The sequence below is a fragment of the Schistocerca americana genome, chromosome 5 (assembly GCF_021461395.2).
Source record: "Schistocerca americana isolate TAMUIC-IGC-003095 chromosome 5, iqSchAmer2.1, whole genome shotgun sequence".
NCBI classification, from domain to species: domain Eukaryota; kingdom Metazoa; phylum Arthropoda; class Insecta; order Orthoptera; family Acrididae; genus Schistocerca; species Schistocerca americana.
In genome coordinates this window covers 237,902,494-237,923,254 of record NC_060123.1, presented here as the reverse complement: position 1 = coordinate 237,923,254, position 20,761 = coordinate 237,902,494, and the positions used below count along the sequence as shown (strand labels likewise).

The 20,761-nt window shown below is 45.6% G+C and overlaps 1 protein-coding gene across 1 annotated transcript in view; it reads left to right on the top strand.

The window, feature by feature from the left end:
- The window catches only part of LOC124616289 (neural-cadherin-like), a 966,400-nt gene that overhangs the window by 697,233 nt on the left and 248,406 nt on the right, over positions 1 to 20,761 (top strand). The window contains exon 5 of the mRNA XM_047144591.1: positions 13,703 to 13,949. Coding sequence (XP_047000547.1) covers positions 13,703 to 13,949 — 247 coding nt within the window. The remainder of the gene's footprint in view (positions 1 to 13,702; positions 13,950 to 20,761) is intronic.

The window sequence follows — 20,761 nt, the reverse complement described above, 5'->3', positions numbered from 1 at the left end:
TCCAGTGTGCTAACCACTGCGCCACCTCGCTCGGTAGGAATGAAGAATTACATGATCTGCTGAATGGAATGAACAGTCTAATGAGTACAGGATATGGATTGTGAGTAAATCGAAGTAAGACGAAAGTAATGAGAAGTAGCAGAAATGAGAACAGCGAGAAACTTAACATCAGGATTGATAGTTACGACGTAGAGGAAGTTAAGGAATTCTGCTATCTAGGCAGTAAAATAATAAATGACAGACGGAGCAAAGAGGACATCAAAAGCAGACTAACACTGGCTAAAAGGGCATTCCCGACTTAAAGAAATCTTCTAGCATGAAACATGGGCCTCAATTTGAGGAAGAAATTTCTGATAATGTACATGTGGAGGACAGCATTGTATGGTAGTAAAACATGGACTGTTGGAAAACCGGAAAAGAAGAGAATCGAAGCATTTTAGATATGGTGCTGCAGACGAATGTGAAAAATTTGGTGAACTGGTAAGGTAAGGAATGAGAAGGCTCTGCGCAGAATCGAAGAATAAACGAATATGTGGAAAACACTAACAAGGAGAAGGGACAGGATCGTAGGACATCTGTTAAGACGTCAGGGAATAGCTTCCACGGTACTAGATGGAGTTGGGGAAGGCAAAAGCGGTAGAGGAGGACAGAGATTGGAATACGTCCAGCAAATAATTGAGGAAGTAGGTTGCAAGTGCTACTCTGAGATGAAGACGTTAGCACAGGAGAAGAATTCGTGGCAGACCTTAAAACGTCCCCTTAGAAAAATTACTGACACACAATATTTTTTGGCGCAACGCAATCTGACTTTCAAAAATCCGTACAAAAGAATGGCCCTGACTAACATTAACCCATACGTTTCACAAAACACTTACCTCAAAAAAATCTTGGTTACTCGAACTACTACAATACAGCGAGCGCCACTACTGCCAACTAAATAAAAGATTCAAACTACGGAAGGCACTAACTACTGATAGGCATAGTTAGCAAATGAAAGATTTTAATAGAGAACAAACAATGTATTTACCTTAATAGTCAGCAAAAGTCATAATATATATAGCAGTTCATGACATCCAGTCTTACAAATTTCAAAATACCGCCATTTCTCTCCCCACATCCACCACTGCTGGCGGCCCACCTCCAACTGCGCAACGCTACGCGCTGTTAACAGCCAACTGCCCAACGCTACAATGGCGAGTATTCCAACAATGCCAACCAGCCACTGACTGCACACAGCACAGGCAGTGATTTTCATACAGAGTGCAACGTGGCGTTACCAATAAGAAAACCTAAACAGCCTACTTACAACCTTATCTAACCAGTCAGAAAACTGATGACTAACAAAAGAAAAGAAAGAAAAGGACAGAATGAAGGGGACTGTGGCTGTGACACAGGACATAGTGGCAGAGAGACAGAAAGAGAAAATCACAATGAGTTGAGCTGAATGAATGAGTCAGAATAGGCAACTGGGAGTGGATGGGTATAAGTGACTTACAGCGATGGACTGGTGAGTGTGAGTGACTTACAGTCAGGCGAGCCTGTGGGAGTTTGAGGTGAGATGCATGTTAAAAAAAGCGCGAATATGTTCGCATACCAAAATTTTTGAAATGCTGAGGCAGTTAGAATGAGGCAGTTGGTACCCCACTTTTCAGTCAGTGTTTTAAAACAAAATTTGCATTTTTTGTCCTCCGATAGGAGAATTTTTCTGCTGGTTAAAATACGAGGGTTATTCGTAAAGTACAGTCGCGAAACGGAAACCACTGTGAAATTCAAAAATGTTTTATTGGGAACAGTTAGCTACACCTTCCAGCTTCTTCTCTACACAGTCACCGCTCCAACTTAGACATTTGTCATAGCTTTGTTCCAACTCGTCGTCGTAGAAGGCAACCACCCGTGCTTTCCGCCAATACTCTACGCTGGTCTACAGCTCGTTGACTGTGCCAGAAGGTTGTCTTCAAAGCCAGGGGTTCATGTGAACAGAGATAAAGCTTAAGGGCAGCCAGTTATGGGCTGTATTGTAGGTGGTCACAAACTTCCCATCCAAAACGCTGCAGGAGCATCTTCATTGCCCTTGCAGAGTACTGCCGAGAATTGGCATGAAAAAGGAACCGTATGACAGTTGCGCTATACGGGCTGCATGACATCAGGCAAAACATCTCGCCAGACCCTCATAATTGGCGGGAGACACTATTTCCTGTGCCTCTTTAGGCGCTTATTGTGCACCCAGTACTGAAAACAGCAACGTGACGAGATCGCCGGGCATACTACAGACACTGCCCAAAACACCTGATCAAAGCTTCATCGGGTTTTCACAGCGATTTTCATTTCGCACCCGATCGGAACTCACTTTCCTAATAGCCCCAGTATATTTGTATATGGAACTATAGGACATGATTTACAATGTTCTCCCTCAATAACACGAATTACGCTAAGTGAAGCTAGCTGAAATGTTGTTTGTAAACAAACAAAAGCCACGCAGCTTGCATTTCTTTTGCTAATATGCGTGACGCTAACATTCATAATTAACGTGATGAATAACAACGCATTCAAAACAGAGGGAGACACGGCGATCGCGTATTCGGGCAGTGGACGCGGCCAGAGCTGACGAGCCGGTAACGACCGCGGCGCCGGAAGTAAATTGCGTGGCTGGCTGCGCGCATTGTCACCCAGGGCGCGCGATGGCCCTCTGATAATTAACAGCCCTGTTCCGGGCTGTGGGAACACGTGGCGAGCGCAGGTGTTCAATTACGCGCCTGCTAATTGCATATTCAAATTGTATGGAACGGCCGCTGATGCCAGCGCGCTGTTGTTGTTGTTGTAAGCGTGGCCGCAGAACGCAAATTCGGTTCCGTACAACAAACGAAAATTCCTCGTCAGCTACAGCAACGAGAGAGCCACAAACGGTGATAGCAGATAGTGACCAATCCACGAGCACCCCACCCATTCCTCTCCTTCCAAACCACAATTCATCTACGCCGCCCTTCACTCCCAGCTCCTTTCCCCCTCGCATACGCGTCTGACGACACCATATTGCTAAGCAGAAGTTTCTCGGGCATCTTAAACACTTACGTTTTCACTGAGGTGACAAAAGTCATGGGATAGCGACATGCCAATATACAGATGGTGGTGGTATCGGGTACACAGGGTATATAAGGGCAGTACATTGGCGAAGCTGTCGTTTGTACTCAGGTGATTCTTGCGATTATGTGACCGCACAACAGGAATTAACAGACCGTTGCTATTCAAGATACACATAAATGACCTTGTGGATAACATCGTAAGTTCACTCAGGCTTTTTGCGGATAATGCTGTAGTATATCGAGAGGTTGTAACAATGGAAAAGTGTACTGAAATGCAGAAGGATCAGCAACGAATTGACGCATGGTGCAGGGAATGACAATTGAATCTCAGTGTAGACAAGTGTAATGTGCTGCGAATACATAGAAAGAAAGATCCTTTATCATTTAGCTACAATATAGCAGGTCAGAAACTGGAAGCAGTTAATTCCATAAATTATCTGGGAGTGGGCATTAGGAGTGATTTAAAATGGAATGACCATATAAAGTTGATCGTCGGTAAAGCAGATGCCAGACTGAGATTCATTGGAAGAATCCTAAGGAAATGCAATCCGAAAACAAAGGAAGGAGGTTACAGTACGCTTGTTCTCCCACTGTTTGAATACTGCTCAGCAGTGTGGGATCCGTACCAGATAGGGTTGATAGAAGAAATAGAGAAGATCCAACGGAGAGTAGCGCGCTTCGTTACAGGATCATTTAGTAATCGCGAAAGCGTTGCGGAGATGATAGATAAACTCCAGTGGAAGACTCTGCAGGAGAGACGCTCAGTAGCTCGGTACCGCCTTTTGTTGAAGTTTCGAGAACATACCTTCACAGAGGAGTCAAGCAGTATATTGCTCCCTCCTACGTATATCTCGCGAAGAGACCATGAGGATGAAATCAGAGAGATTAGAGCCCACACAGAGGCATACCGACAATCTTTCTTTCCATGAACAATACGAGACTGGAATAGAAGGCAGAACCGATAGAGGTACTCAAGGTACCCTCCGCCACACACCGTCAGGTGGCTTGCGGAGTAGGGATGTAGATGTAGACTTTGATCCGCAACATGGTAGTTGGAGCCAAGGGCATGGGACATTCCATTTAGAAAATTGTTAGGGAATTCACTATTCCACGGACAACGTAGCGAGCGACGGCCTTCACTTAACGACCGAGAGCAGATGCGTTTGCGTAGATTGTCAGTGCTCGCAGACAAACAACATTGTGTGAAATAACGGCAAAAATAAGTGTGAGGTGTATAAGAACGTATCCGTAAGAACAGTTCAGCGAAATGTGGCATTAATGGTTTATAATAGCAGACGACTGACGTAAGTGCCTTAGCTAATATTACTCAGTTGGTACTACGAGGCTGAGTGCACCCGATACCAACCTCCCACCAAGGGAAAATGCCTGGCAGTTCCAGGAATCGAACGCGGGATCTCTACAAGGCAGAAAGCTGCCCTGACCACTCGGCTACGGAGGCGTGGCCTTTCGTGCTACAGCCAGTCTACATTTTACATCCTTTCCTTTTCGGCCAGCGTCTGTTATAAGCCGCAGTCAAAAAGTTTCCGTTTGAAGGCGCTGCTGTAGCGCACGTGCTACGTAGCGCGACTCCGATGCGGGTACATTGTTGTTGTTCTGGTCTTCAGTCCTGAGACAGGCTTGATGCAGCTCTTCATGCTACTCTATACTGTGCAAGCTTCTTCATCTCCCAGTACCTACTGCAACCTACACCCTTCTGAATCTGTTTAGTGTATTCATCTCTTCGTCTCGCTCTACAATTTTTACCCTCCACGCTGCCCTCCTTTGGTGATCCCTTGATGCCTCAGAACATGTCATACCAACCGGTCCCTTCTTCTAGTCAAGTTGTGCCACAAACTCCTCTTCTCCCCAATTCTATTCAATACCTCCTCATTAGTTATGTGATCTACCCGTCTAATCTTCAGTATTCTTCTATAGCACCACATTTCGAAAGCTTCTATTCTCTTCTTGTCCAAACTGGTTATCGTCCATATTTCACTTCCATACATGGCTTCACTCCATACAAATACTTTCAGAAACGACTTCCTGACACTTCAATCTATACTCGATGTTACACAAATTTCTCTTCTTCAGAAACGCTTTCCTTGCCATTGCCAGTCTACATTTTATATCCTCTCTACTTCGACCATCATCAGTGATTTTGCTCCCTATATAGCAAAACTCATTTACTGCTTTAAGCGTCTCATTTCCTAATCTAATTCCCTCAGCATCACCCGACTTAATTCGACTACATTCCATTATCCTCGTTTTGCTTTTGTTGATGCTCATCTTATATCCTCCTTTCAAGACACTGTCCATTCCGTTCAACTGCTCTCCCAAGTCCTTTGCTGTCTCTGACAGAATTACAATGTCATCGTCGAACCTCAAAGTTTTTATTTGTGCTCCATGGGTTTGAATACCTACTCCAAATTTTTCTTTTGTTTCCTTTACTGCTTGCTCAATATACAGATTGAATAACATCAGGGAGAGTCTACAACCCTGTCTCACTCCCTTCCCAACCACTGCTGCCCTTCCATGCCCCTCGACTCTTATAACTGCCATTTGGTTTCTGTACAAATTGTAAATACCCTTTCGCTCCCTGTATTTTACCCCTGCCACCTTCAGAATTTGAAAGAGAGTATTCCAGTCAACATCGTCAAAAGCTTTCTCTAAGTCCACAAATATTAGAAACGTAGGTTTGCCTTTCCTTAATCTATTTTCTAAGATAAGTCGTAGGGTCAGTATCCCCTCACGTGTTCCAACATTTCTGCGGAATCCAAACTGATCTTCCCCGGGTTCGGCTTCTACCAGTTTTTCCATTCATCTGTAAAGAATTCGCGTTAGTATTTTGCAGCCAGCAGATACATAAGCACCGGTTTGTAGGCAAGGGATTAACGTACCATTCTTGTCTTTTCGACGTGCGGGCAGTAAAAGCGGAAACGTGAACTATGGCGACGTTATTACCAAATGAGTCCAAACAGGACCAAGAGCTGTTATACTCTTCTTGGCTGCCGAAGGACAAACACAGTAGACATCCATCGGAGAATGAAGAATGTGTATGGGACAGAAAACAACCGTTGTCAGTAGTCGAAAACAACCGTTGTGGAATGGTGCAGGAATGGGTGTTGGTTCAAATTTTATCCCTAAGAAGTTCCACCAAATCAGGAGGGAGACACACGAGTACCCGCTCTATAGTCCTGATCTACCTTCATGCAATTACCACGCAATCGGTCCCCTAAAAAAGGACTTGATAGGTCGACGATCCCAGTCGGACGAGAACGTGTAGCGGGTACTTACGGACTTCTTCAGGCAGCAGGACACGATGTTTTAAGAAATCTGATGCCTCATTGCAGTGACTGCGTCATTGCTCACACGATTTTGCCTGATTGCCATACCGATTATGGATTATACGGCCATCGAATGGAAAATTTTTACCGCCACTTATAATTTCCTGTCAGAGTAACAGAACTCATCTACTACTTTCAAAGTCTCATTTCCTAATTTGTTTCCCACAGCATCACCTGATTTAATTCACGCACGTTCTTTCTGTTTTACTTTTGTTGATGTCCATGTTATATCCTCTTTACAACACACTTACCATTCTGTTCAACTGCGCTTCCAAATCTTTTGCTGCCTCAGACAGAATCACAACGCTATTGACAAACCTCAAAGTTTTTATTTCTTCTCCCTGAATTTTAATTCCCTTCCCGAATTTCTTCTCGCTTTCGTTTATGACTTGCTCAGTGTATACAGACTGGATAACAGCGGAGATAGGTTACAAGCCTGTCTCAACCCCTTCCCAACCACTGTTTCCCTTTCATGTCTTTAATTTTTACAATTGCAGTCTGGTTTCTGTACAAGTTGTAAATAACTTTTCACTCCTTGTATTTTACTTCTGCTGCCTTCAAAATTTGAAAGACTGTAGTCCAATCAACATTTTCAAAATCTTTCTTTAAATCTACAAATGCTGTAAACGTAGGTTTACCTTTCCTTGACCTATCTTCAAAGATAAACCGTAAGGTCAGTATTGCCTTGCGTGTTCCTAGATCTCTTTGGAATCCAAACTGATCTTCCCCGAGGTCGGTTTCTACCAGTTTTTCCATTCTTACACAAATAATTGGCTCAAAATGGTTCAAATGGCTCTGAGCACTATGGGACTTCACATTTGAGGTCATCAGTCCACTAGCACTTAGAACTACTTAAACCTAACTAACCTAAGGACATCACACACATCCATGCCCGAGGCAGGATTCGAACCTACGACCGTAGCAGTCGCGCGGTTCCGGACTGAAGCGCCTAGAACCGCTCGGCCACCCCGACCGGCACACAAATAATTCGTGTCAGTATTTTTGCAGCAATGACTTATTAAACTAATGCTTCAGTAGTATTCATACCTTTCAGCACTTTCTTTCTTCGGAACTGGGACTATTCCATTCTTCTTGAAGTCTAAAGGTATTTCACCTGGCTCACAGTTCTCACACATCAGATGAAACAGTTTTTTCAAAACAACCGGCACTCCCTCTCCAAGAATCAAAATCATTCAGAGGGAATGTTGTCCACAACCGTAGCGAGTGGGCTGTTAGGTTTTCTGCTCGTGCTCTGCTGTTAGACGATGATGAGATTAGAAGGGCAATGATGAAGTAGTGTTCGCGAAGAGTCCATTCCTCTGGAGGAAAGAGCAAGAGCACTGGCTAATATAACCACTTCGTGCGACAGACTGAACATCAATGCAGTTCTTACCCTGTAACTGCAGAATGATGTGAGATCCAATCCAGGACACTTGAGGAGAAATTTGGAATTTGATCCAATATACTGTCACAATATAGGCGAAGAAACCCACGCGAAAGACGAGAACCGTATTGTTTTGGCAATTATTACAAGTGGATTGCACTACTTTGTAAGTTTTAATTAAAAATTCATTAATGAGGATTTTCGGTATCTCCATCGGAAGATCTGTGAAAAAACAGGTAAGAACTACGTTAGAATTGAGCTAGAGGTCGTTTGTCCTAATCTATTGATTTACAAACATGGAGATCAAAAGTACCATTAAAAGTCTGCTCAGAAATACACACTAGCTATCCAGTCAGGTCCGTTAGCCCATGTACAAACCAACTGACAAACTGAGTACTTCAGACAGTTCGTGTCTGAAGAAAATACATTTAACACAGATGTGAAGATGATGTTACAGATACTTGCACTCGATTTTTATCGAAAGAAAAGTGAAAAATTGCGCATTCACTGTGGAACATTTAATAGTTGCCAAAATAATGTTTCACGTCATTATGACTGAGAGCTTGAAACACCCCTGTTATGTCCTTTATTGGGTTTTGTGTGTTTTACCGAAGCGCCAAACAGTTAATTATTATGATTATATGACCGTGTGCGTAATGGATAAAAGGCCATCGGTTTTTCTACGGTGGTTTCGGGGCTATTTCAACACAGTGCGGCTGTTCTGAGACGGAGTAGTTAATGATTGAAAGTTTGTCTATTATTAAAGACCATAAAGGTTGCGATGTACAAACTGATATGTATTTTCTATAATAACACACAAATTCTGAGGCAGTTGCTACCTTCGCCTTACACGTCTAATTACGGTTATATCTTTTTATTGGTTGCTGATTTTAAGTACTTCGTCACACGCAATAATGATGGTTAACATTCACAACAATCCTCACTGCAATCCATGGTTGTTGCTGGCCGACGCGGTTGACGCGAAACACGTAATTCGGCACTTATCACTTTTGGTTTCATATCACTCGCGAAGCGGTATCGATGAGGGTCAACCCCACGACGATCAGTGGGACGCGCTCATTTGTCATACTCCGGTGAATTTACCGTTTACTACTCGCTTGACCACCATTCTTGCCCGTCTCTCCAGTACTACTGCTCAGTCGACACTAGTCTCACTGCCTCCTGCAGCGCTCGACAATCGACTCCTGCCTGCTATCGACCTGGGTGTCGAATATTAATATCTATGTTCGTGGAATCACGGATCCCTTACAAACTTCATACTGCCATACCTCCTCTTGGGGCGACGAAAATTGTTTATACGATCTGCACCGCAACTAACTTCCTTCGGGGACAGCGTCGACAAGATGATACTTTTAGCGACCTCAAGAACTGTACATGTTTCGAATACGTCAGTATTTACCAGCACTGCAACATTAAACAAGACTCGTGTGACTGGAATTAACCATATACCACTGGTTAGTTACATAAAAATAGATCGATGTTTATGACTGCAGAATTGTCCATGATCTGTGACTGAAAATTCAGTACAGCGTGAAGTCCACAGCGCTGCTACCAGAGCTTTTAAACATGGTACCATGGAATCAAAGAACGTTCGGATATGCTCCTGGGGATCTCTCTCCACGTGATTCGTATGCGTCTCTACAAAGTTGAAGGAACAAATTACCGACAAATCATACCCCAGACGTTTTCATTGGACCCCATGTCAGTCCAATGTGCAACACTGCGCAGCAGCAGGCCTAGATGGAGTTGCCTGACGAGCAGTGATTCGGTCTGCAAAACCTCCCTGATGTAGCGGATACTGTTTGTATTGTCCTCAGAACACATCGGTTAAGGTAGCACGTTGTATCCGACAGTACGCCAACCCGTCCCACGTGCGCGCAGCAATCCGGTCTGTCAGACTGCGACCATTACGGTAATGTCTAACACGTTTACGTATATCACTGAAAGGCATAATTCAGTGACATTCGTCCGAAAACACTACATTTTGTCACTACGCACGCCGATGACGGTGTCACGTGCCTATTGGAGTATGAGCTGTTTGTGGTTTCCGTACGCCGGAAGGTGAAGCAATGGAACACTTGCCATCAGCCGAACCCTCACCAAACGGCATCGAAGCAGACAGTTTCACATCTGCTGTAGTTAACCCGCCAGGTGTATGGCCAGTTATGTCTTGAACAGACTTGATGAATACTATCTGGGCAGTCTCGAACAGGACCTCACGTGGCTGGTGCTTGTGAAGCCCCAGGAATATTATTACACTGTTCGGGAGAATAACCGTTTTAACAACCTAAACGGACAGAAAATACAGTTTTTTGATCTGGATTTCCGCCAGAAATTTGCTTCCAGCCCTCCAAATTTCCGGGTGCTAGGACGCCACCTAGTTCATCATGTGATAGAGAAATCTTTGCTTGCTCCATCAGCCTCGATCACTGTATAACACTTAATACAGAAACGTTATCGAAAATGCCAGCAAAGCTTGTCTCGCGTGAATATTGAGTTGAGATACACGGACTGGAAAATGGAGCGAAGAAGGAGAGAAGAAATACAAGATAGGGTACAGATGGATCTATCAGAGGTTTAGCATTTTCTGGTGGATAATAGCTTCAAAGATGTGTCAGTCTTTTCCACTCATAACCAAACGTTGCTGTCTAGTAAAACACTAGGCGCATGTTTGCTGGCGTGCAGCATATTTTTTATCTTTGGTTCCGCCTTTAGGCCATCTGCCTTTCTCATTAAATTTAGGGGAGAACTTAAGAAATTCCCCAGGTTTACAAGCTGCGGGCGTGGCTGTTAGACATCTTTTTTTTTTTTTACAATGCTAACAATGGCAACCGCTTTGGCATGTGGAGTATGAAGGGTAGGGGAACTTAAAGTGTGCTGTCTCTGTCAGTTGATGCCTGAAGTTCTCCAAGGAAAACGCTCCTCACTCACTGAGTAGGCTCGCAAAGGAACAATGTGTTCTTCCCAAGTCGGGAACGTTAAACTATGTTACTTCGAATTTCAATGAGTTCATTTTCGTTAACTGACTCTCGCCAGGCAAACTAAGTCTGTTGAATTTATATATACTTACTACATGATAATGGAAAGAATATATTTATTTTTATTACTCTAATAACGATTCTTCGTATGTTCCCTCTTTTTATTTGTAACGTGGCTGCCCCTTATTATCCCTACTGGTTATATTACATACTTGAAACAGTCACACTTACCAATAGGAGATGTACTCTCGGCCGTTATCTCTTAGAGATCCGCGGCTTTCATTAATTTCTGCGCAGCAGGCAGATTTTAATCGGGGATGCATCATCATATTAAACAGCCATAGGTCCAGAATTTTTGTAAAGATCAAAACTGGTCACTGTTAGGTTAAGGACAGCCAACATACCAGAGTAAAGTTACACGGTGCCACATTGCCTAATCAAATCAAACGAGCGACTAAGCAACCTTGCATTACCATTCTACTTAAAGCAACATTGTTATTTTATTTGAAATACACGAGGTTGATCTCCCTGTGAAAGTCTTTGTAGCCTTTCCAACGAATATATTGTACTGTTGGTCCGTCTCCGGTTCGTACCTGTTATCCAGTGCCACTCCTAAGATATTGCTTTGTTTATTTATTTCGACAGGCAAGAAAAGAGGTTTCAGGAGCATCCTTACATCTAGACGGACACACTTAGCTAGAGAGCATTGCAATACACATAATTAATATTACAATAATACAATGAAGTGCCAAAGAAACTGGTACACCTCCCTAATATCGTATAGGGCCCCCGTGAGCACGCAGTAGTGCCGCAACACGACGTGGCATGGACTCGACTAATGTCTGAAGTAGTGCTGGAGGGAGCTGACACCATGCATCCTGCAGCTATCAATAAATCCGTAAGAGTACGAGGCGGTGGAGATCTCATCCGAAAGGCACACTGCAAGGCATCCCAGATATGCTCAATAATGTACACTTCTGGTAGGTCTGGTGACCATCGGAAGTGTTTAAACTCAGAAGAGTGCTCCTGAAGCCACTCGGTAGCAATTCTGGACGTGCTTGTCCTGCTGGAATTGCTGAAGTCCGTCGGAATGCACAATGGACAAGAATGGATGCAGGTGATCAGACAGGATGCTTACGTGTCACCTGTCAGAGTCGTATCTAGACGTATCACGGGTCCCATATCATTCGAACTGCACACGCCCCACACATTTGCGGAGCCTCCACCAGCTTTATCAGTCCCCTGCTGACCTGCTGGGTGCATGGTTGGTTGGTTGGTTGTTTTTGGGGAAGGAGACCAGACAGCGTGGTCATCCGTCTCATCGGATTAGGGAAGGATGGGGAAGGAAGTCGGCCGTGCCCTTTCAGAGGAATCATCCCGGCATTTGCCTGGAGTGATTTAGGGAAATCACGGAAAACCTAAATCAGGATGGCCGGACGCGGGATTGAACCGTCGTCCTCCCGAATGCGAGTCCAGTGTCTAACCACTGCGCCACCTCGCTCGGTGGGTGCATGGATTCTTGAAGTTGTCTCCATACCCGTACAGGTCCATCCGCTCGATACAATTTAAAACGAGACTCGTCCGACCAGGCAACATGTTTCCAGTTATCAACAGTCCATTGTCGGTGTTGACGGGCCCAGATTAGGCGTAAGGCTTTGTGTCGTGCAGTCATCAAGGGTACATGAGTGGGGCTTCGGCTCCGAAAGCCCATATCGATGATGTTTCGTTGAATGGTTCGCTCACTGACACTTGTTGATGGCCCAGCATTGGAATCTGGAGCAATTTGAGGAAGTGGTGCACTTCTGCCACATTGAACGATTCTCTTCAGTGGTCGTTGGTCGCGTCCTCGCAGGATCTTTTTCCGGCCGCAGCGTTGTCAAAGATTTGATGTTTTACCGGATTCCTGATACTCACGGTACACTCGTAAAATGGTCGTACAGGAAAATCCCTACTTCATCGCTACATCGGAGATGCTGTGTGCCATCGTTCATGCGTCGACTATGACACCACGTTGAAACTCACTTAAATCTTGATAACCTGCCATTGTATGGTTCAAATGGTTCTGAGCACTATGGGACTTAACATCTGAGGTCATCAGTCCCCTAGTCTTAGAACTACTTAAACCTAACTAACCTAAGGACATCACACACATCCATGCCCGAGTCAGGATTCGAACCTGCGGCCGTAGCAGTAGCACGGTTCCGGACTGAAGCACCTAGAACCGCTCGGCCACAACGGCCGCCTGCCCTTGTAGCAGCAGTAACCGATCTAACAACTGCGCCAGACACTTTTTGTCTTATATACTTGTTGCCGACCGCAGCGTCGCATTCTAAATGTTTACATATGTCTGTATTTGGCGCTTCAGTGTAATAATAGTAACAATAATGATTATGTATATAGTAATGAATAAACGAAATATCAGTGTCATTCACATTGTGTTAAGCATTTCCTTCATTAAATTCTTGTCGAGTGTGAGTTATGGCATCTAACAGAAATGTGTGGTACCAGTACAGAAGGAAAGAAATTTGGAAAGGAAGTTGGATGATCAAACGAAGAGTGACAAATAACGGGATAATATTAGCAGATAACACGAAAGGAAGAAAACAGAAACAGGTAAGAATGGGGAAAAGAATGGGTAAGTTTATAGTGAGACGGAGATACTGGTTAACCGTTGGACAAAATGAAGGGATATGCGAGAGGGAAATTGCACCGATGACAGCATATAAGAAGTTAATCTCCTATTGAATGCAGGGTGATTTTGGATCATATGCAGGTTACAGGGCAGTTTGTTCCATAGTCGAATGGCTGAAATGGAGGAGGTGCAGAGAGATCTAGCTTGTATCGCCGCAAGTATCGGATCAGGCACTGCAGTTGTCTTGTGCCCTTGTGTTGCAGCCGGCGGCCGCTTCGAGGTGGACGAGCGGTCGGGCGTGGTGCGCACGCGCGGCACGGACGCCTTCCAGCTGGACATGGAGTACGTGCTGTACGTGAAGGCCGAGGACCAGAACGGCCGCGTCGACGAGCGCCACTTCCAGTCGACGCCCGAGGAGCGGCTCTCCATCGTGGGCGGCAAGCGCGCCCCGCAGTTCTACATGCCCTCCTACGAGGCCGAGATCCCCGAGAACCAGAAGAAGGACTCCGAGTAAGCAGCGGCGCGGCTCTCTTTTTTCCACCCTACCTGTTGGCTCCCCCACATGCTAAAGGTGAAAGCTATGCACTGAGTACCTATGGAGTATCATCTTTCTTGTGCGACTGGATTTGCGATTTCCTGTCGGAAAGGTCACAGTTTTTAGCAACTGTTGGAAAGTCATCGAGTAAATAAAGTAAGATTAAGTCCTATGGCATGAAGGGGTACGAGACGCCAAAGGGCGAGATCAGCTGACTAATGGAAAGGTTTTCGCTATCTTTCGTTCCCGCTGGCACCTTTCTTTCGCAGAGTATGTGAGCTGTCTGCGTATCTGTTAAGAGTTGGTGAGTGTAATGTATGTGTATGGTATAGTGTCATGTTCGTGCTGGGGAGTTAGGGATGGTGAGAGAAGGGACAGAGTGAAACCCTGTGCCGCCACATAGCGTACTGCTCTCGGATAGCACCAAAGGGGCCGCCGAGCTTAAAGTCCCCATCCGACAGACGGTTCACCACCAACTGAGTCACATACCCTCACTTTACAACGCTCTCTGTGGCATTGTAGCGAAAAGGAAGTACTTCTCTGGTCGCTGTGTGACTAACCTGGTGTCTTGCTGCTGCGGTAGTCCGTCGTCGCACAGTAGTAGAGCTCAGGCGCCAGGTTCCATGTAGACTGTGATCCTGCTGAAGTGGGGTGGGTCGGGATGCCAGTTGTTAAATGTGAACAATGTTTTGTACTATACTCGTTTGAATAAAAAATACTTTGAAACACACTTCACAGAATTTCCAATATGGCGGCTTTTGGTTACGCCGTTATTCAACCCTTTACAACACATTAACACATTTCTCACTTTCCATACTCGTGATATACACTACTGGCCATTAAAATTGCCACACCACGAAGATGATGTGCTACAGACGCGAAATTTAACCGACACGAAGAAGATGCTGTGATATACAAATGATTAGCTTTTCAGAGCCTTCACACAAGGTTGGTGCCGGTGGCGACACCTGCAACGTGCTGACATGAGGAAAGTTTCCAACCGATTACTCATACACAAACAGCAGTTGACCGGCGTTGCCTGATGAAACGTTGTTGTAATGCCTCGTGTAAGGAGGAGAAACGCGTACCATCACGTTTCCGACTTTGATAAAAGTCGGATTGTAGCCTATCACGATTGTGGTTTATCGTATCGTGACATTGATGCTCGCGTTGGTCGTGATCCAATGACTGTTAGCAGAATATGGAATCGGTGGGTTCAGGAGGGTAATATGGAACGCCATGCTGGATGCCAACGGCCTCGTATTACTAGCAGTCGAGATGACAGGCATCTTATCCGCATGGCTGTAACGGATCGTGCAGCCACGTCTCGATTCCTGAGTCAACAGATGGGGACGTTTGCAAGACAACAACCATCTGCACGAACAGTTCGACGACGTTTGCAGCACCATGGACTATCAGCTCGGAGACCATAGCTGCGGTTACCCTTGACGCTGCATCACAGACGGGCGCGCCTGCGATGGTGTTCTCAACGACGAACCTGGGTGCACGAATGGCAAAACGTCATGTTTTCGGATGAATCCAGGTTCTGTTTGCAGCATCATGATGGTTGCATCCGTGTTTGGCGACATCACGGTGAACGCACATTGGAAGCGTGTATTGGTCATCACCATACTGGCGTATCACCCGGTGTGATGGTATGGGGTGCCATTGGGTACACGTCCCGGTCACCACTTGTTCGCATTGACGGCACTTTGAACAGTGGACGTTACATTTCAGATGTGTTAAGACCCGTGGCTCTACCTTTCATTCAATCCCTGCGAAACCACACATTTCAGCAGGATAATGCACGACCGCATGTTGCAGGTCCTGTACGGGCCTTTCTGGGTACAGAAAATGTTCGACTGCTGCCCTGGGCAGCATATTTCCAGACCTCTCACCAATCGAAAACGTCTGGTCAATGGTGGCCGAGCAACTGGCTCGTCACAACACGCCAGTCACTACTCTTGATGAACTGTGGTATCGTGTTGAAGCTGCATGGGCAGCTGTACCTGTACACGTCATCCAACCTCTGACTCAATGCCCGGTCGTATCAAGGCCGTTATTACGGCCAGAGTTTGTTCTTCTGGGTATTGATTTCTCAGGATCTATGCACCCAAATTGCGTGAAAATGTAATCACATGTCCGTTTTAGTATAATACATTTGTCCAATGAATACCCGTTTATCATCTGCATTTCTTATTGGTGTAGCAATTTTAATGGCCAGTAGTATATATATATATATATATATATATATATATATATATATATATATATATATATATATATATATATATATATATATATATCTCCAAAGTTTCAGCCAATGGCTTTCAGATCGCTGTTGCTGGGTAGATCTGACGTCACGTTAGCGGACATTGTGACGGAAGTTTGTCTCGTAACACTGTCTCAGATTGTAAGATCCTACTCTCGAATAGTCGGATCTTGTTCCTACTAAGGTTGCACAACATTGCCTCCTATGATTTTATCATTAATACTCCTTGCTGACGCGTAATTGTCAGATGTACGTGTAGCCTCGCTGCTACTGAGCATTCCTGATCGCATAAATGTGCGTAATACTTGGCCAAAACACGTGCAAGGAATGCATGTACTTCATGAGACACTGCAGTGAGGTTTGGAATTTGATCCAGGACATTGGTGCAAAGACTGGTATCAACGATTTTACACCATCTCCCCATCAATTGTCAACAGCACATGGCGTACGCGGATGGTCTCCTATCGTAGTACTGGTGACGCCCAACGGTGCTTAACTTTGGTGATGTACCGGGAACCGGCGTACGCACTTCGGTACAGCCGTTGACATCTACCGAAACAGAAGTGATATCTGGTATCCTCCAAAAAAGTGTTTCACGCCCTCTGATATTCCTGACCTACGTAAACTATCTAGGATACAATTTGAGCAAAGATTTTAGTTTGTCTGCCGATGACACTGTCATTTACCGTCCAGTAAAGGCTTCAGAAGATTAAAACCAACTGCAATATGATTTACACAAACTACCTGTACGATGCGAAAAGTGGCAATCAACCCTAAATAACGAAAAGTGCGATGTCATCTGCATGAGTCCTAAAAGGAATTCGTTTAAATTCCGGTTCAAGATAAGACACACAGATCTAAAGGCTGTCATTTCAACTAAATAGATAGGGATCACAATTGGGAACAACTTACATTGGAACGATCACGTAGATAATGTTGTGCGGAAGCCGAACTAAAGAGCGTGTTTTATTGACAGAACACTTCAAAGACGCAATAAATCCATTGGATAGACTACCAACAAAATGCTTGTTCGTCCCCTGCTAGAGTATAGCTGTGCAATATGTGACCCTTACAAGATAGGATTAACGGAGGACGTCGAAGAAGTTCAAGGAAGGGCAGCTCGTTTTGTATTATCACGAAATAAGGGAGAGAGTGTCACGGATATGATACGAGAGTTGAGGTGGCGATCATTATGCCGTTTTTCGTCGCGGCGAGACCTTTGCTGAAATTTCTCCTCCAAATGCGATATTGTTTTTAAGTGCCCGTTTTATCCGAATGCTTTTAGAGAGTGGAACAGAAGAGAAATAGACTCTCACGCTCGAACAGATGGCAGAGGAACTTAAACTGAATACTTCGAGCTATGGAACTAATGGTCGGAAATGAATATTTACCTTTTCTTTCTTTCCAGCGGAGTGTGCGCTGTTTGGTATTTCCTGGTAGATTTAAACTATGTGCCAAACCGTGACTATTCCGGAATCTTTCCATTCGCGAGCAGTGCTCTTACCGACTGGGCTATCAGGCCCTCACAGCCCTACATCCTACCTGCATACCTTTACAAATGGTTCAAATGGCTCTGAGCACTATGGGACTCAACTGCTGAGGTCATTAGTCCCCTAGAACTTAGAACTAGTTAAACCTAACTAACCTAATGACATCACAAAAATCCATGCCCGAGGCAGGATTCGAACCTGCGACCGTAGCGGTCTTGCGGTTCCAGACTGCAGCGCCTTTAACCGCACGGCCACTTCGGCCGGCTCATACCTTTACAAAAGCTCCCTTCCTTGACGGGATTATCTCTTCTGGATGAAAGGAAATTGCGGAGAAATGGCTTAGCTGTTCGGAGATAAATACTCGCGGAAGGAAAGTTGTGAGGATGGGTCGTCCGTCACACACTCCTGGAAATGGAAAAAAGAACACATTGACACCGGTGTGTCAGACCCACCATACTTGCTCCGGACTCTGCGAGAGGGCTGTACAAGCAATGATCACACGCACGGCACAGCGGACACACCAGGAACCGCGGTGTTGGCCGTCGAATGGCGCTAGCTGCGCAGCATTTGTGCACCGCCGCCGTCAGTGTCAGCCAGTTTGCCGTGGCATACGGAGCTCCATCGCAGTCTTTAACACTGGTAGCATGCCGCGACAGCGTGGACGTGAACCGTATGTGCAGTTGATGGACTTTGAGCGAGGGCGTATAGTGGGCATGCGGGAGGCCGGGTGGACGTACCGCCGAATTGCTCAACACGTGGGGCGTGAGGTCTCCACAGTACATCGATGTTGTCGCCAGTGGTCGGCGGAAGGTGCACGTGCCCGTCGACCTGGGACCGGACCGCAGCGACGCACGGATGCACGCCAAGACCGTAGGATCCTACGCAGTGCCGTAGGGGACCGCACCGCCACTTCCCAGCAAATTAGGGACACTGTTGCTCCTGGGGTATCGGCGAGGACCATTCGCAACCGTCTCCATGAAGCTGGGCTACGGTCCCGCATACCGTTAGGCCGTCTTCCGCTCACGCCCCAACATCGTGCAGCCCGCCTCCAGTGGTGGCGCGACAGGCGTGAATGGAGGGACGAATGGAGACGTGTCGTCTTCAGCGATGAGAGTCGCTTCTGCCTTGGTGCCAATGATGGTCGTATGCGTGTTTGGCGCCGTGCAGGTGAGCGCCACAATCAGGACTGCATACGACCGAGGCACACAGGGCCAACACCCGGCATCATGGTGTGGGGAGCGATCTCCTACACTGGCCGTACACCACTGGTGATCGTCGAGGGGACACTGAATAGTGCACGGTACATCCAAACCGTCATCGAACCCATCGTTCTACCATTCCTAGACCGGCAAGGGAACTTGCTGTTCCAACAGGACAATGCACGTCCGCATGTATCCCGTGCCACCCAACGTGCTCTAGAAGGTGTAAGTCAACTACCCTGGCCAGCAAGATCTCCGGATCTGTCCCCCATTGAGCATGTTTGGGACTGGATGAAGCGTCGTCTCACGCGGTCTGCACGTCCAGCACGAACGCTGGTCCAACTGAGGCGCCAGGTGGAAATGGCATGGCAAGCCGTTCCACAGGACTACATCCAGCATCTCTACGATCGTCTCCATGGGAGAATAGCAGCCTGCATTGCTGCGAAAGGTGGATATACACTGTACTAGTGCCGACATTGTGCATGCTCTGTTGCCTGTGTCTATGTGCCTGTGGTTCTGTCAGTGTGATCATGTGATGTATCTGACCCCAGGAATGTGTCAATATAGTTTCCCCTTCCTGGGACAATGAATTCACGGTGTTCTTATTTCAATTTCCAGGAGTGTATATGGATAGCTCAGTTGGTAAGATTGCATCCCGCGAAAGGCATGCTTCTGGGTTCGTGTCCCAGTCCCGCACACAGTTTTAAAGTGCCAGGAAGCTTCAGTTGTTTATTTTATTGACATAAATAACTTACGTCTTACAGCAACACCTTACACTAACAGCAACTGTTCATAGAGATGACCGTAGTCTCAGCGCATGCATTATAACCGGAAACGAGGCCCGTTACTTTTCGAAGCCGATATCACTAATGTTTCTGAAGTGAAACACGATAGCTACCTACTTTCACTCGCTTATACCTAACATGCAGATAGCCAAGGATGGCTTCCACTCTTTTGTAACTTTCGATTAACATTCCTCGGCAGTCTCCTCTTTCGCCGTATCACGGGGATATCCGATTCCTTTAAGTTCTCGTTATGTTGTCGCTATCCTGCACTCTGCGTCCGACTTCGGTTAACACCAAATTATTGGAGGTTTATGCGAACCATGAGCCTGTGATATAATCAGAAATAAGTCAGAAATTATTTCGGCGTGTGACGCAGACCACACGAAGCAATGGACCCAAGTTGTCAACAAGGCACTGTGCAGGCTAGTAGTGACTTCATAATGACGTGGGCTGTGTTTACATGGAATGAACTCGGTTCTCTGGTCCAACTGAACCGATTATTGACTAGAAATCATTATGTACTTGGAGACCACAAGCAGCCATTCATGGATTTCAAGTTTCCAAAAACAATGTAATTTTAATAGATAACAATTCCCTCTGTCACCGAGCAACAATTGTTTGTGATTGCTTTTAAGAATATTCTGGACAGTTGTAGCGAATGATTTGGCCACACAGATCGCCAGACATGAATCCTATCAAAAATTTTCGGGACATAACTGAGAGGTCAATTCGTGCACAAAACTTTGCACCGGCAACAGTTTCGGAATTGTGGTTGGCTTTAGAGATAAAAACTCATATCACTACATCAACATCTAAAACTTTATAAACTCGACTTCGAAACTCGTATAATGTGAGGCTGACAGACGTAATCCCAGTGCTGCTACTGTGGCATAAAGCAGACATTCGAACAGGACTATCACCTTGTTGTGGTTAATTTTCTGAACTTCACATCTCCAGCAGAGACAGTGTTCCATAGCGGTGAATTCGACGTGGGGTGCAGGTGCATCACTACGCTAAAGCATAATCTGCTTCAGTTAGAGA